This window comes from Phalaenopsis equestris, unplaced genomic scaffold (assembly GCF_001263595.1).
Source record: "Phalaenopsis equestris unplaced genomic scaffold, ASM126359v1 Scaffold000964, whole genome shotgun sequence".
Lineage (NCBI taxonomy): Eukaryota > Viridiplantae > Streptophyta > Magnoliopsida > Asparagales > Orchidaceae > Phalaenopsis > Phalaenopsis equestris.
Genome location: NW_018165403.1, coordinates 338,696 through 354,715, shown reverse-complemented (window position 1 = coordinate 354,715; position 16,020 = coordinate 338,696). Strand labels below are relative to the sequence as shown.

At 35.8% G+C, this 16,020-nt stretch overlaps 1 protein-coding gene across 1 annotated transcript in view; it reads left to right on the top strand.

Annotated features, from left to right (window-relative positions):
* LOC110032535 (E3 ubiquitin-protein ligase UPL3-like) overlaps window positions 1–14,145 on the top strand; it is a 73,449-nt gene extending 59,304 nt beyond the window's left edge. Inside the window, exons 13-18 of the mRNA XM_020736196.1 lie at window positions 12,278–12,358; window positions 12,453–12,521; window positions 12,621–12,749; window positions 13,264–13,386; window positions 13,708–13,863; window positions 13,949–14,145. Coding sequence (XP_020591855.1) covers window positions 12,278–12,358; window positions 12,453–12,521; window positions 12,621–12,749; window positions 13,264–13,386; window positions 13,708–13,773 — 468 coding nt within the window. The 3' untranslated portion in view covers window positions 13,774–13,863; window positions 13,949–14,145. The remainder of the gene's footprint in view (window positions 1–12,277; window positions 12,359–12,452; window positions 12,522–12,620; window positions 12,750–13,263; window positions 13,387–13,707; window positions 13,864–13,948) is intronic.
* Window positions 14,146–16,020: the final 1,875 nt, after the last annotated feature.

Genomic DNA, 16,020 nt, shown 5'->3' with positions numbered 1-16,020 from the left:
TTCACCCCACACGTATTTGACTTAAATCGACTCGCTCGTCGGCAAACTCGTCCGGATGACCCCGAATGGCGAAAAGGACCACACCGACGCGCCCGAAACACCAATTTTAGTAGGAAAAGATACCCATATTGTCACATTTCCCGCACGAGAAAATTGGCACAAAAATCGATGCTCATTCTTTTGGCGGGACGCGGGTCCAGGCTCAACCCAGGTTCGACTCGGGCTAGGCACCAGCTCACAGATTTTGAATTTTAAATTTCAAAATTCAGGCGGGTTATTTAAGACTCGTATTGATTGAAAATATTTGAATGTTATTATTTTCTAATTAAATCGTTTGTACGAAAGGAAATCATTAATTTCCCCGCCAATGTTGTCCTGTAACGTCTCTTTCTCCAGCAGACCTATTTCTTTCTCGCTCACGAGAACCTCGGCTGGCGGCCTTTGATTCGAACGAAATCCTCCGCTCTCGCTCGTCTCCTTCCTCGGCAGCGAACGAGATCCTCTGCTCCCGCTCGTCTCCTTCCTCGGCAGCGAACGAAATCCCCGCTTGTTCCTGCTCATCTCCCTCGCTCGACAGGACTTCCTTCCAGCGATCCTTCTGCGTCGAAGAAACCTGTTCCTTGCCCGATCCCGTCTCCCGCACCGAAGCCGCGTATCACGTCTCCTCTCTTCCTCGACTCCTACCCAAATCGGAGGTAGCAGGGGAACACGATTTCTTGGAGCTGTCGAAACGTTTGGAGCACAAAACCTCAGCAATTGCAATAATCGGGCAACGACGTCTTGTTTTATTCCCATGTTTGCTCATCTTATTTATACAATACAATCCATATAGGAAGATTTGTGTACATGTCCACTCAATTCATGTGTGTTTACATGTCTAACACCTGAAACTTTCACACAAAATTTGTTGCAATAGGATAATATATTTACCTATCTTTTACAGTTAAAATACTTCTTTTTCTATATAAAAAAAAAGGTAAAGAAATAAGTATGTCAAAATTAAAGTCTGAATATTAGATATGTAAATGTATATAAGTTTTTGTGTGCTATGCATGTAAATCTACCATTATTCTTCAATAACTGCGTACAAGATTTAACTATCCTCTCTATGTAGTTTGGATGCAAATTTTGATGGAAAAAATGATGAATCTGTTTGGTCAAAGCCAAAGTTCTATTTAAATTTAAATAGCTAAACATAATTAGTATTTAAATATAGATAGAATTCCATTTAGCTTTGACAGTGTGAAGTTTTATATTTAAATACATTTAGCTTTAAACATGTATTTAAGTACAACTTAAATTCTGTTTAAATCCAAACTCTGGATACAAGTTAAAGTACAAGTTAAATGTATTCAATCTTAACCTTGTATCAAAGCTAAATATATTTAAATTTAAAGCTGCAGCAAAGCTAAGGTTCTGTTTAATTTTTTTTATCAACCAATGTTGAGATGGACTTGACTCAATGACTGATTTAACACTTCTCTAGCTCATTTTTATGCTTTATATCTTTCTTTGGGGGACATTTATATACCTAGCACACTAACATTATGTATTTACATATCTCACACTTGAAATTTAATATTTACATGAAATGCACTTTGGTATTTTAAACCTATGCATGAAAAAAGTGTGTTTCACTGTTTAAAAATTAAGTTGATAGGTTTTTATGTGATAAGGATGAATTGGTTCCTATAAATTTATAAAGTTTTAAGTGTTGGAAATGTTAATACATACGAATTGTGGGGTATGAGCGCAAATCTTCATTTAACTTTTCTTGGTCAGTGAATCGATATTATTGTTATCTTGAAAAATGATCGAGATGTCATTCTAGCTTGTCGTTTTTACTGATCTTCGCCCTACACTTCCGCCGATTTGTTGGCTTAACATATGTCGTTTGGAGTTGTTTTACGTGTTGTATTAGAACCACTTTAGGTGCCGGTTTGGCGCTGATTAGGAGCTTAGGATGGTCGTCTGGTGCTGCTCAGATGTTTAGAATTGTTGTTTAAACCTGTAGGAAGCTTAGGATGGTTGTTTGGGTGCTGTAGTTGTTGCTTAGACCCATGAAGTTGATGTTCGTTGATGTTCGAATTCATGTTGATGTTCGAATTCATATAGAAGTTGTTTGGGTGTTGTTGTTGCTGTTTGGGGTCATATAAATGCTGTAGTTAACTTACAATTGCTGGAGTTAATGTTTGGAGTGTTATAGAGAGTCTGAAATTAATGTTTGGATGTTGAAATAGAGATTTGGACTGTTTTAGGTAGTTATTTAACTGCTGAAGATAGTCGTTAGCTGTTGTACGTAGTGGTTTGGGTGCTGTCCATTCTTATAGATGGCTGTTTGGGGGAGCTGTTAGCTGTTATAAATGTTGTCGGAGCTTAGAAACTGTTATTAGAAATTGCTTGGGTGCTGTAGTCGTCGTTTGGGCCTATATAAATGTTGTTCGGTGATAATAAAACTGTTGCAAGCGCTGTGAGGATAATAAAACTGTTAATTGTTGTATGCACTGTGAGAGCTTTTGGGGTATTGTGAGAGTTATTTGGTATTATTTGGAACGTGGTTATGTTGTTGGGGGCATCGCGTGGGTCAATTTTGACATAGTTTTAATACTGTTTGGGCACCATTTTGGCACTATTTTGGAGCTGATTTTGAGAGTTTTGCCTACGGTTTTGGGGTTGAGTTTGATAACTCTATTTATTATTTTGGGGCCGGATTTGGAGAATTTTATTCACTGTTTTGAATTTCATTTGATTATCATTTCAACGCTTTTAGGTCGATTTACTTATTGTTTTTTTCCCATTTTTCAGCTTTGCTAGTTTTGGAAGTGGATCGGCCTTCTTCTTTTATTTTGTTTATTTTTAAATGGTTAAGTCATAAAGTTGATGATTGATGATTTAATTAATTGAAAGATATAGAAAATCTTAAATCACCTTAAGCATAAGTTAAAGTGTAGGTTTCCTGGAGGTTAAGTACACACCCTAGGTGAGAGTCCATCCACCTTATCCTCAGCATGGGCTTCCTAGCTAGCATGGTCTTCCTAGATTTTAGGAACACACCCTAGGTGAGAGTCCATCCATTTAATCCTCAGCATGGTCTCCCTAGATATTAGGAGCACACCCTAAGTGAGAGTCCATCCACTTAATTCTCAGCATAGACTTCTAGATTTTAGGGGCACACCCTAGGTGAGAGTCTATCCACCTAATTTTCAGCATAGGCTTCCTAGATCATAGGCTTCCTAGATTTCTAGATTTTAGGAGCACACCTTAGGTGAGAGTCCATCCACCTAATTCTCAGCATAAACTTTCGAGATTTTAAGAACACACCTTAGGTGAGCGTTCATTCACCTAATTTATGAATAAATAATGAAACTTGGCACTTGACCCTGATTCACAAACTGATCAAGACACTAGACACCAGGATGCACTGAGACGTAGTTCATGTTTCTCTAATTAAATCAACAGTGAAATTCTCATAATGACTTAACCTATAATGAAACCCAATGCATCGGGATTTGAGTTTGAATATTACACTCAAATCCTCCTGGCAATTGGGAAAATTTCTTAAAGTCACATATGGATCATCGGACTAGGATAAGTCTAGGGTCTAGGTGGCGAGGGCGATGACGATATTGCTCATGGGTGCTTAAATGAGGGATACGAGGTTAGATTATTAGAATAGTATCTCCTACCTCAAAGATCTTCAATAAGGGAGATGGAAGAACTAATGATACTATTTGTCGATTCTTGGTGGGATCGTTGCCCCGACACTCTTAGGTTGTCAGTAGTTCTAGCACGATTAGAGTGACTAGCCCGTGGACTGTACGACTTTACAAAATTTTTACAAAAATAAAATAAAAATCCATTTTGCATGTTAAAAAGATTTCTGCATAAAAAAGACTTAAACAATAGCTTTTGCATGAAAATCAAATAATTTTTCTATGAAAATTTATAAAGGTTAGTTATTTGGATTGAGGTTAAGAACTACCTCCTGTAGATTGTCGAGTTAGCAACTCTTACTCAAGGTCGGGAAGCACATAGTCCAGCTTTGAGCCCCCACTTTTACCAATGTCTTATACCTAGTCCTGAGCTGTCATATGTGGTTACAGGTTTCTTTTGCTCGTGATTTCTACTACTCGTTTTTATGACTTTCATGTTGAATTTTCTTGTCTTATTTATTTTTCCTACAAGTTTGTTTAAATATGCTGCAAATCATACTATGATCACACAACAATAGCAGATGCCCAGGTACGCTTTTACAGTTTATCTACAACATTTTACTTTACTGCATTTTACCTTTTAAGTATCCTTTCAAGTACTTTAAGTATATTTTATTTAACTGCAATTCGACTACTCTGCATGCAAAACTAGAATTGAAATCAAAATCGAAACAAAACCAAACATTTACACCAAAACTAAAAAGCACAAATCACCAATCCCAAACACTTAAACCTTGAAGTCGTCGCGACGACAGGAACTTGGAGCCAACTTTGTGGGCAGCACGGCGAGGAATTCAGACCGAGCAGCAAGAGGATCTTTTTCAGCATTATCCCTTCCTAGTATAATGACAACCCATAGGGCTTCGAGGTAACTCGCCTAGCGCGACATAAATCCTCACACTCCCTTTTTAGGCCGCTATACAGCCATGTTGTGCAGCGTAAGTCGTAACCCGCCTTAGGTTATGAGGTTGTCGTGTGACACGACGTAAACGCTCTTATTTCTGCAGGCTATTTGCATAATCGAGTGTTATGCATATGTAAGTCCCAAATAATAAAATTGGTAGGATCAAACACTAGGATCAAACACTTAATTAACAAACACTTAATTAATATCATCTCTAAAATGCAACCACACAGTAGGATAGTTTAGGAGGTCACTGAGGATTCTCCACGGAATCTATGACATCCCTTACCCTTTACTTCCTTTGGACTCCTGAAAGAATTGTTCTCACTTGAGACACTTTCACTTGTTTTTTCCACGTCCTACCTTGAAAACCTGAACCTTGAATTCTTGAAGACTAGAATCATTATCGAGAGTTTTCTCAAGTGACTCCCGTCACTTGGGATGTAATTAACTATAGGGGCTTGCCTCTATAGGGAACTTGGAACCCAGGTAAAATAAATCTTATTTAATTTTTGTATTAAATAGGGGATTTTGTCGGTCATACATAAAAGGTTCGCAGGCCAAACCGAATCTCATAGATTCTATAGTTTATTTAATCGAGTCTTACCATCAAACAATGCCGAGATCTACACTTATCTTTGGGTGTAGTATTCGCGGTATCGGGCACAATTATGCAAACTATTGGACAAATTAGATCCATTTGGTCTCATTTTTCAAAAATTAAAACATACTACTTTCAAAACCCAAACTATATATCTATTATATTAAATTAAATTTCAAAAATTATTTTTCTTATACCATATTTTCAAATCTATCAAAAAGTTGACCGACACTAATGACTCTACTTAATGTATAGGCCTCAACTATTTTCATGTCCTTTCATATCATAGGTTGTCACCTTGTCCCAAAGGCCATGGAAACTATCGATAGAGGCTGGTCCCATCAACATAACAATAATCAATAGTCTCTTTGATACCAACAACACTTTCTCACTATCTGATCACTACGGTTTCCAAGAGTTTCATCATCATTTGAACACCAGGAGTTATACCACATCAGTGTATATTGTACTTGCGAACATTTATATAATAGTCTACCCATAACATTTCTTGTGACATTTCTTAAAGCATAATACTTATAATAAACATTCATAGGCATTTCATGCATTACATGCATGAGTGATAGCAAATAAATATCTGCAGATAATTAGTTTTGTAAGCATATTCATATGTATCATGACGTAATAATATCACATGTTTCGTAAGAAAAATCAGCTTGCATTCATACACTCAGTGCAGGTATTCTTACACAATATGCAGGAAATTTTAAATGCATTCGTGTCAAACGAGAAATCATATGAAAACCTATATAAAATTATTTTGATTAATTAGCACAAGATTATTTAATCTGACTTGACAGAGCAGCCCTACCACGAGTTCTTACACGCTCGTCTCGAGCTCGCCACATCGTGTAAACAACCTTAAAATTGTAGACATCGTAGGAATTCTTGAAATCCTCGCTCGTTTTGTGATTCAACCAAAAACATAACTTATTCGCCTAAAACATACCTCAAACAGACTCTCGGCATAAGTCCGCCCTTCTGATATGCCTATTTTTCTCCCCAAATCATCCAAACATCTCAATCTTCCCTTCCCCTTTGCTGATTTTATGTTAAAACCCTTACGGATGCTCGCAAACGACTATTGACACTTCTGACACTTACGGCACTTCCTACACAAGTTTGGCGCCTCTGACCACTATCATAAGTAAAAGTGCATGAAATCAAGACAATATCAAAACAGAAGTGTGAGGAAGGAAATGAACGTCTCAATTAGCATGAAAGAGGGATCCATACACATCAAAATATCTTCGGAACTCAGAATCGTGAGCTGCGGCTTCCCTGCGGGTCTTCCAGTCCAGGCTACTATAGTGGTTCAAGCAGGGCTATCGTGAAACCTCAATTGTTTGATCTCATCCCACTGCTGCATGCCCATGAAAGTGGGGAATCGGCTGTAAACAGTAAAGAGGTGGGATTTAGGGAGGGATTAGGAAAATAATGAAGATAAATTAATTTTTTTAATTAAACTTATAACTTTCAGATTTTATATTCCTCAATCCAAACATAATTACATACAATTCTTTGTAACGAATTGTTCGATTTGACATGTAGAACCTTATAAAAATAATTCGATTGAATTTTGGGATGTGAAATTTGGGGTACTTCACAAATTTGCCAAATTCTTTATCTGATTTCTAGAATTTGTGTCTTTCAATTTTTAACTCTTTGATTATTGATTCAAGTGTTGCAAATCATATGACGTCTCTTGGCATATATTTTTTTTACACACTTCTTGTCCTAGCAACAAGAAAAACAACATCATCTCTCATGGATCTTTGATAATAATTGTCAATCAAAGAGATTTTCTCATAAACAAATCCTTTAAAATTGAAAATGTTGTATATGCACCTAACTTATTTACCAACTTCATATCCATTCAGAATCAAACTAAAGATTCTAAGTCTAACGTTGTGTTTTATCCTTTAAATTGTGTGTTTCAAGAACGGGCATAAAGATTACAATTAACTTGTTAAAGAAGGATTTGGTTTCTATTACCTTGAGAAATCAATTGATCAAGAATGTGTCTTACGACTTCAGTATTATCTCTTCTTTCAAGTCCCCTTAAATTCAATAAAAAAAGACTTGGCTTTGACACCTGCCTTGGTTACCCATAATTTATTATTCTTAAAATAATGTTTCTTTACTATGTAAGGAAATCAATACTGAAAATTTGAGCTATGTTATTTGTGAGCTAACAAATGACAAACATAGCAATTTTTCAACCATGTTCCTTTTCCTCATCTACAGTGTTTTTTGTGGATTATTCCTTTATTATCTCTAGAAAATATCTTTAACATTTGGACATATTATTTCTTCCTGAGAATAAAATAAATTGTTCTTCATTGAAGGTGTCATCATCAAACACACATTTCTGTTTCTTTTTTTTTTAGGTCAATGAAGACATTTTATAGCCCATGGATCAAGATAACCCATTTTTTGGAAATGTGTATTTATCGAACTAACACTACCAAATATGTTGGGGATAAGGTTATTTGAAGTATTGAAACGAGGAAACAATTTAGTTAGAATTTATGAAGTCCTATGGAGTATTGAAATTTTTATACAATATGATTTAAGAGCAAGAGCACCCACTATTTGATCTCACAAATGCACCTGAACAAATCAAGCTTTATAACGCTCCACTAAGTTTTGTTTGGCACAAATATAAAGGTTTATAATAAAAGCTTTGATATAAAAGTCTCTTATATCTTGGTGATGAATAAGGGAAATTAGCTACTAAATATTTCAATTGATCACTAAAATTGATTTATTGAACTATTTATACAATATTGATTTAAGAGCAAGGTCACCCACTGCTTGATCTCATAGATGCACCTGAACAAATCGAGCTTTATAAAGCTCCACTATGTTTTGTTTGGCACAAATATAAAGGTTTAAAATAAAAGCGATATAAAAGTCTCTTAAATTTTGGTGATGAATGAGGGAAATTAGCTACTAAACATTTCAGTTGATCTCTTAAATATACAAGATGTGAGATATGCAAGAAAAGTTACATTACAATATCCTAAGGTATTGAAAGGGTTAACCAAATGGAAATCAGCCAAGATTGAAATAGTTTGATGAGCACTTTTCACAAAGTTTTACAAGAAAAATTTTTTTAAGCCATTCATTCATTAGTATTTCTTCTCAAATGCATATGGTTTAAGGGTGTTAAAATTGGTATAAGGGTTAACCCAATTTTTGAAAAGACTAATGTTTGAATTTTAACTCTTTGAATTGTACATTCTTTTGATAGCCTGGCTTTTTTGGTTGTTAAGTGCTTCTGATACCAGAGTTAAACCCAAACCACAATCGGAAAAGTGTTTTTGCTAAAAGCAAATAGGCGGTCACAAACAAACATGTTCGAAAGGGAAATTACAACAAACACGACAAACACATGCTAGGCCTCGATCCGTGAGGTGGTGGAGATCAGCTAGGCGGTCGAGAAGTGGTGGTAGGAGGTTGAAATAGGCTGTGAGTTGTTGGGACAACAAAATGAGGGGATGGAGTTGCATCGACAGCGAAGCAGAAGCTTTGAGATAGTAGCGGCCGACGACTAGGACAGCAAGGGACAATGAAGTGGAGGGCTGAGCAAAAGGAGCAGTGAAGATGGAGGGTGGAGGACTACGGGACAACAAATGGGAGGGTTGTTCGGGGAATGCGGCAGTAAGGGGGATGACTTAAAAGGTTGAGGAGTTGGTTAAGGATAAATATACCCGTAGAATCGAGTTACAGTCGAAGCATCCTCTCGCCTTCGAATACAACCCTAATAGAGAAACACCGGAAGTCGACAGCTGTCATGAACAGAAGTACATGAAAAAATTGACCTAAACATACAAAAATATCAAATATAGAGTCCTAGGGTAAAGAGGAGTGGCTTCGCTCCAAATAGGAAGGGAATCCATAAAGAGGAAGTGTCGACCTGCCCTTTGACCATTCGGAGCTGAAAAGTTCTGTGGCAGTGTAGCAGGGATAGTGGATGGCTCCCTGCGGGACAGCTTCACGTGGGGCTTTAGCTAGGATAGAAACACTTTATAGGGGTCTTGCTGAACTTGCGGGGAGCTCCATGTTAGTCTCTTGAGGTTGTGGGAGCTTCAACCTCATATGTCAAAGCTTCTGTCTCTCTAAAGTGGTTCGGTCGGCCTCGTCGAAGGTATCAAAATTATCATAATCTTTTTTCAAGTCAGTTCTCTAGGTGTGGACACTCCAAAGCACATCCTGATAGAATAAATATTCATTTTATCTCGACACAATTTGAGCAAAAGCTGTATAATGATGTAGGTTCTCACGAGCCAAAGGTTCTAACAAGCCAAATCCCATTCAAGTAAATCTATAATCTGCTTCTCCCACTCATACTCAACTGAATGTATTTGATAAACTGGGTTGTCAGGACAGGTCCACTTTGGAACATCTCTGGTAGTCTGACCCCCATTGACGTTAACCACTCAGGAGAGACATCTTGGGAAAGAGCCACTGTAAAAAAAAGATCGTGAGGTCGTCTTCAACATTGCGGTTCATCCATCCTGCTGATCCTCTGTCTAGAGGTACACTGTTGAACCGATTTTAATTGTCAAATGGATCCTTATTGTCTTCCAGAAGTAGCTCAAAATTTTCTCATCTTTGACATGTTGAACTTCCCTCAGTAGAGACACTTAAAGAGGTAGGCTATAGATTTGAAAATTTTGAATCGTCTTATCTGAAATTGCACTGTGTCTAGTATCAGCTCAAACTCATGGCCTTTTCGGATATCCAATGTCAATATTTTCTTATGCTCCTTTGAATACTTGAAAAAATGTTGTTCGTGGTACCCAAATCTCATGCGCTGCATGAACCTTCTAGAATAGTTATTACCAATTTAGCTAAAATATTTCTCATTGGTTCAACTGGAATTGATGGTGTCTCCTTCGTTGGTTGTTAGTTATTACTCCTCTTTCTTGCCCTTGCTCACTTCCGTGACTACTGTGTCAATGTTCATTTCTTCAATTGCTCCTTGATATGTGAAAGAAATTTTTCTCTGATTATGCAATCTGAATTTGCCCAAATCCGTGGCACTTAAAACACTTTCTGGCTATGATAGATTTTAAAATACTAGTTCGCTTCACATGATCTCTATTCTAAATCAATTTCCCCTCAGGCGGGGCGACTTGGATTTTCCCTGGATGTACTCTTACTTCAAGATTCTGGGGTTGAACCCTGCCTTTAAGATATGATGGCTCTTGGTGATGTAGTCTCTCTACTTTTGAGTTGGGGCCCAAACAATCAGTCTTTAGTTTGCTGGTAGAAACTAACGTTGCAACTTCCATTTCATCTTGAACCTATTAGTAATTTTAGTCTTCCCTTCTCGATGTCGAAGAATCTTTAAGTTCGCTCACCATTGAGATGCACTCTTCCTAAAGCTGTTGGAGACTAATTTCAACATTCCTTCCGGTGGGATGTCCCTATACAAAGGCACATTCCAAAATTCAGAGCCACTAAATGAAGTGATCCGGATCTGTGTCTATCGAAATATGACAAACCCACATTTACTTCAAAATTTTGGTTTCTCAGATATCTCAAGTTATTGGGGTAGAGGTTCTTCATCCCTGATATCTATATTGTGCAAGAGATTCACTCAATTCCTTCAATCTACCAAGTCACCATTGTAGCTACAGGTGACGTGTCTGGATGGTTTTCTTTCCTCAATTTCATTAAGCCATTGTAACACTTGGGGGATTTTTTTGTATCTTTTCCTTGGTAAACTCTTGATCGGCTTTCTACTATTTTATTCTCAGTGGCATGATTAAGGTTAGGGTTTGGGTTTGGTTATGTGGAAAAGGGTGTATATGGATTATGTAGGGTGGAAAACAAAAAGTTTAGGTGGTTGGATTGAAAAATCAGCAGTGGGAGGATTGTTGTGTGGAGGTGTGGTTGAATATGAGTGAATGCTAAAATCCCTATGATTGGACTAACAACAAACATGACATAAATGCACTCTAGAGCTCGACCCATGGGATGATGGAGATCGGCTAGGTGGTTGGGGACTAATGGTATGAGGTTGAAATGGGTTTTGGGTTATTGGGACATCAAAAGGAGGGGATGAAATTGCATTGGCAGTGAAGTGGAGGGCTGGGACAGTGAGGGACAGCAAAGTGGAGGGTTGGGACAGTGTCCTACGGGACGGCAAAGGGGGAGGGTGGAGGAATGTGTGACAGCAAATGGAAGGTATGTCTGGGGACTACGACAGCGAGGGGGTGGCTGGAAAGTTTGTGGAGGAATTTGGTAGATAAATATCCCCGCAGGATTGAACTATAGCTAGAGCACCACATGAACCCTTGGAGAAAGTCACTGCTTCGGACGAGTTACAGTCGTAGCACCTTCTTATCTTCAGATATCTCCTTAACAGGAAAACACCGGAAGCTGACAGCTATCCTAAATAGAAATACATGAAAAACTGACCTAAACACGCATAACTAACAAATATATGGTCTTAGGGTAAGAGGAGTGGGCCTCGCTCTAAATAGGAGGGAAATCCACAAAGAGGAAGCGTCGATCGACTCTCCTGGACTGGTCAAAACCGAAAAATCCCGTGACACTGAAGCTCCATGCCAACTTATAAAATTATTACCAAGTTCTTGGTTTTAATCTCGCCGACAATAAATAAATCCTCAACAAAAAAAAGGGGGCATTTACATACATACCACCCAATTTCTATATATTTGCATATCTCATAACTGAACTTTGTTTTCTACATTTATAACACCCAAAATTTTCATATCATATAAAATTTACCATCATTTTAACTTTTAAAAAGTGAAATACACATTCATGTATATGTAAGGTGGGGTACATATGGAAAAATTAAAGGTTAGGTGTTAGATATGTAAATACATAACAATTAAGTGGTTTGTACGTAAATCTTTCAGAAAAAAAAAATTACATTTACATCTTTATTTTATTTTTCTGCACCAGTTTGTCACTTCTTCTGTTACTTTTTATGCATGCATACTTAAAATGCCAATGTGAAATATTTGCTCTTATAACCTATCCTGACAATTCATTCAGGTCTTTGACATTTCTCATCTACAAATATTCTCTCCACATGAATTGGATTATCTCATTTGTGGCCGCAGAGAATTGTGGGAGGTAAGTTACCCTTTTCAGCCATTTTTCAACGTTTTTTAAATCTTTTCATTTTAACCCCGCAAAATTTTTGAAATTGTGTTTTTGCATGCTATAGTCTGAAACACTGGCTGATCATATCAAATTTGATCATGGATACACTGCAAAAAGTCCTGCAATTATCAATGTGTGTACCTATTAACTTCCTTCCATTCCTTTGTGTTTTTTCTTTTTAATAATTTTTTAATTTAATAGCTGCTCATGTTCTGTTGATCTTTTGCTTTAGTTGCTTGAGATTATGGCTGAGTTCTCTCCAGAGCAGCAGTATGCTTTTTGCCAATTTGTGACTGGTGCTCCCAGGCTTCCACCCGGTGGCTTAGCTGCTTTAAACCCCAAACTGACGATAGTGAGGAAGGTATTTCCATTCACCCGTTCTTTATTAATTTTTCACATAAAAAACGAATTTCTGAATCATTTTGTACAAGCAATTTGTATGAAATGTGTCTGCCATGATGCTTTATTAAAAATAAATAAATAAATTGTATGGTAAAACACAAAAATAGTGTCAAAATGATACCGCCCCAGACTCTATAAAAGTGTCAGTTTAATCCCTAGACTCTTATAGGAGGACTATTTAAACCCATAATAAAAGTGTACATAGACTAATTTGACACTTTTATAGATTGGAACTAAAATGACCCCCATGTAAGTAGTCAAAGGACTATTTTGAAGCTTTACATGATAGAACACTGTAAACCACACATTTATTATAATATTTAGTTTAGATTTTCCAATGAAATCAAATTACTTGATTATATGCACTGTTACACATGAGTTGCTTGTCTTTTCCCTTCTTATTCTTTACTCATTTGCTGACGCACTAACTTGTATTTGTGTTTAAATTTATTTATAATTCCACTTATTGGTAGCATTCTTCAACCACAACAAATACTGCATCCAATGGATCCGTAATATCTGAATCTGCTGATGATGACTTGCCAAGTGTCATGACTTGCGCAAATTTTCTCAAGCTCCCTCCCTACTCCACCAAGGTTTCTACTCCAAGCATTTTTCTCTATTTTCTAAAAGGGGCATTTACATACATACCACCCAATTGCCATGTATTTACATTTCTAACACCTAAAGTTTATTTTTTACATGTATACAACCCAAATCTTTCGTATCACATAAAAAATACTGTTATTTTAATATTTTTAATACACCTTCTAATGCATAGGTGAGGTGTTATGTATGTAAACATTGAATTTTACGTGTTAGATATGTAAACACATAAGAATTGAGCGGTATGTATATAAATCTTCCCTTCTAAAATCCTCCCACCCTCGCTGCTATGACAACTCGTCTTTTTGCAGGAAATTATGTACAAGAAACTCTTATATGCCATATATGAAGGACAAGGATCATTTGATCTTTCTTAAGCCGAAAACCATGAAGTTATTATTATATAATTATCTGCAAATTGGCATTGTTACTCATTTTTGCAGCCAAAATTCCCCTGTAATAATGTGGTATGCATCTATTATTATTATTATTTCTTGCTGCTATCATTATGTTTTTCCTTCTCGCTTTTTCTTAACTTGATAGTTGATGCAGATCACAGATTATTGTTTATTTCACTCGATGGAGTTCTGGAGAAAGAGAAGGGACGGCTTTCGAAACGATTTTGTAAATAAGATAAGTTATTTTTGCTTGTTTTTTTTCACTTGTAACGTTTTTTTGCTCTTTCATTTATTGGTTTCAGCAGCTCGGCTGTAATTTAGTTTCAAACATATTGGTAGCAATTGAAAGGGGGTTGAATTGTGCTCAATAATGTAATGTTGTAGGGCTGTTTGTACATTTGAATCATGAGATTTAGCTGTTAGAATATGATTTATATGAAACTTTGGAGCGGCCCTTCTTATTTATTTTTTTTTTGGTGCATATAAAAGGAGCCGATAATTTGGATGGGTATTTTTTTTATAGGGCTCAACGGTGTACAAAAATGATTGATTTTTAGCGTATTGCTCCCATTGATCAAATTTTATTTCTTATTTATTTTATTTTTTGGTTTGATTCAGATTAAATTATATGTAATATCTAATGGATAGTGGTTGATGATGAAAGGTTGCGGCTCTAATGTTAATTATTTTAAAAAATATTCAAAATATTTAAAATATATATATATTTATTTATTTTATTTATTGAGTTTTTTGAGAAAGGTGAGTTTACAAGGTAATATGTGTATAGTGATAAATTGTATTCTGAATTATTATGTCACGGGTAAGTGGATTTTAAAATTTAAAATAAAGATATTTTGAAATATATTTTTTATGAGAGAAGTAAAAATGAAAATTATTTTAAAATAGTCCTAGTATTTTAAACTCTTTTTTGAAATAAAATATATACAAGTGGATTTACATGGAGAACAATTCTTATGTACTTATATATGACATTTTTATTGTTACACCTCGGGTTCAAAAGACGATATATCTTGATAATGTAGGGTATTATGAAATAAAATAAATTTATTTTGTATTCTTTAAGAAAAATTTGCATGCAAATAGAAAGAAAAATATAAATTTTATTGAATATTGAATAATTCATTGATGCAATTGAAAGAAAAGTAGGAAATTGATTGAATCAAAAATGAGAAACATTACCCAAACTCAAAATAAAATAGCTTAAGTAAACACAAAAAAATATTAAAATGGGAAAACTAAAGTTGAAAAGCATGTTAGAGTAGAGACGATCTTATGCTGGTGTGGTAGTTGTGACTGGATGCGGTGTCGGTGTGGTGGGAGTCAAGGTGGAGGCTTGGTGGGGCAAGTCGACTGCAAGGATTGCCTTTGTAGTACTACATCCACGGTCTCTTCTGCAAAAGTAAAATTAATTAGTACAACTACAGACTACTAAAACTAAAAATACAATAGTATTTGGTAAAAAGAAAGGGCAATAGTAAATTGCATGTAATCTACATGATACTAAAACTGAAAGCATAAGAGTACGCAGTAAACAAAAAGAAAAACTATAAAATGCAATCTACAAACTATTAAAATTGAAACCACAGAAGTACGTAGTAAACACAAAATAAAATTATAAAGTGCAATCTACACTCTTAAAATTGAAAAACACAAAATTACGTAATTGGATTAATATACACATCTTAGTTAACCTCTTCTGAAGAGTCATTTGAGAATATAGTTAAATCACTTTGTTCAAAGAATTATCAAAATCGTACTCATCGATACAAATTTCTGTGTTTGCCACCAGCATCCTCTAAACTAACTTCTTCATGGATTGTATCGAGTGGAATGTATAAATCTGTCATATCTATTTCTGAATAAACGGTTCAATTGAATTTTGAATATCAATAGTCGTTATAGGCTTACCCGATATGACTACTTCTCACTCAACTTTATCTCTTATTCTATAAGGAGGAAAATAAAATATCTAATTTTCTTGCCTTGCTGAAATGAACGGATCAAATTTACCATATATTCTGTCACTTTTACTTTTGTGATATTATACGATTAGATTACTCTTGTTCTATGATCAAGAACATGATCAAACCAATTACAGTTGAACAGAAATGCACTCCCACCAATAGAGCCAAGTGAGGTAGTTTAACAAATTCCTTTAGAATCCCATATTAATTTATCTCGTCGTCCGATTGATTTATTTGCTTT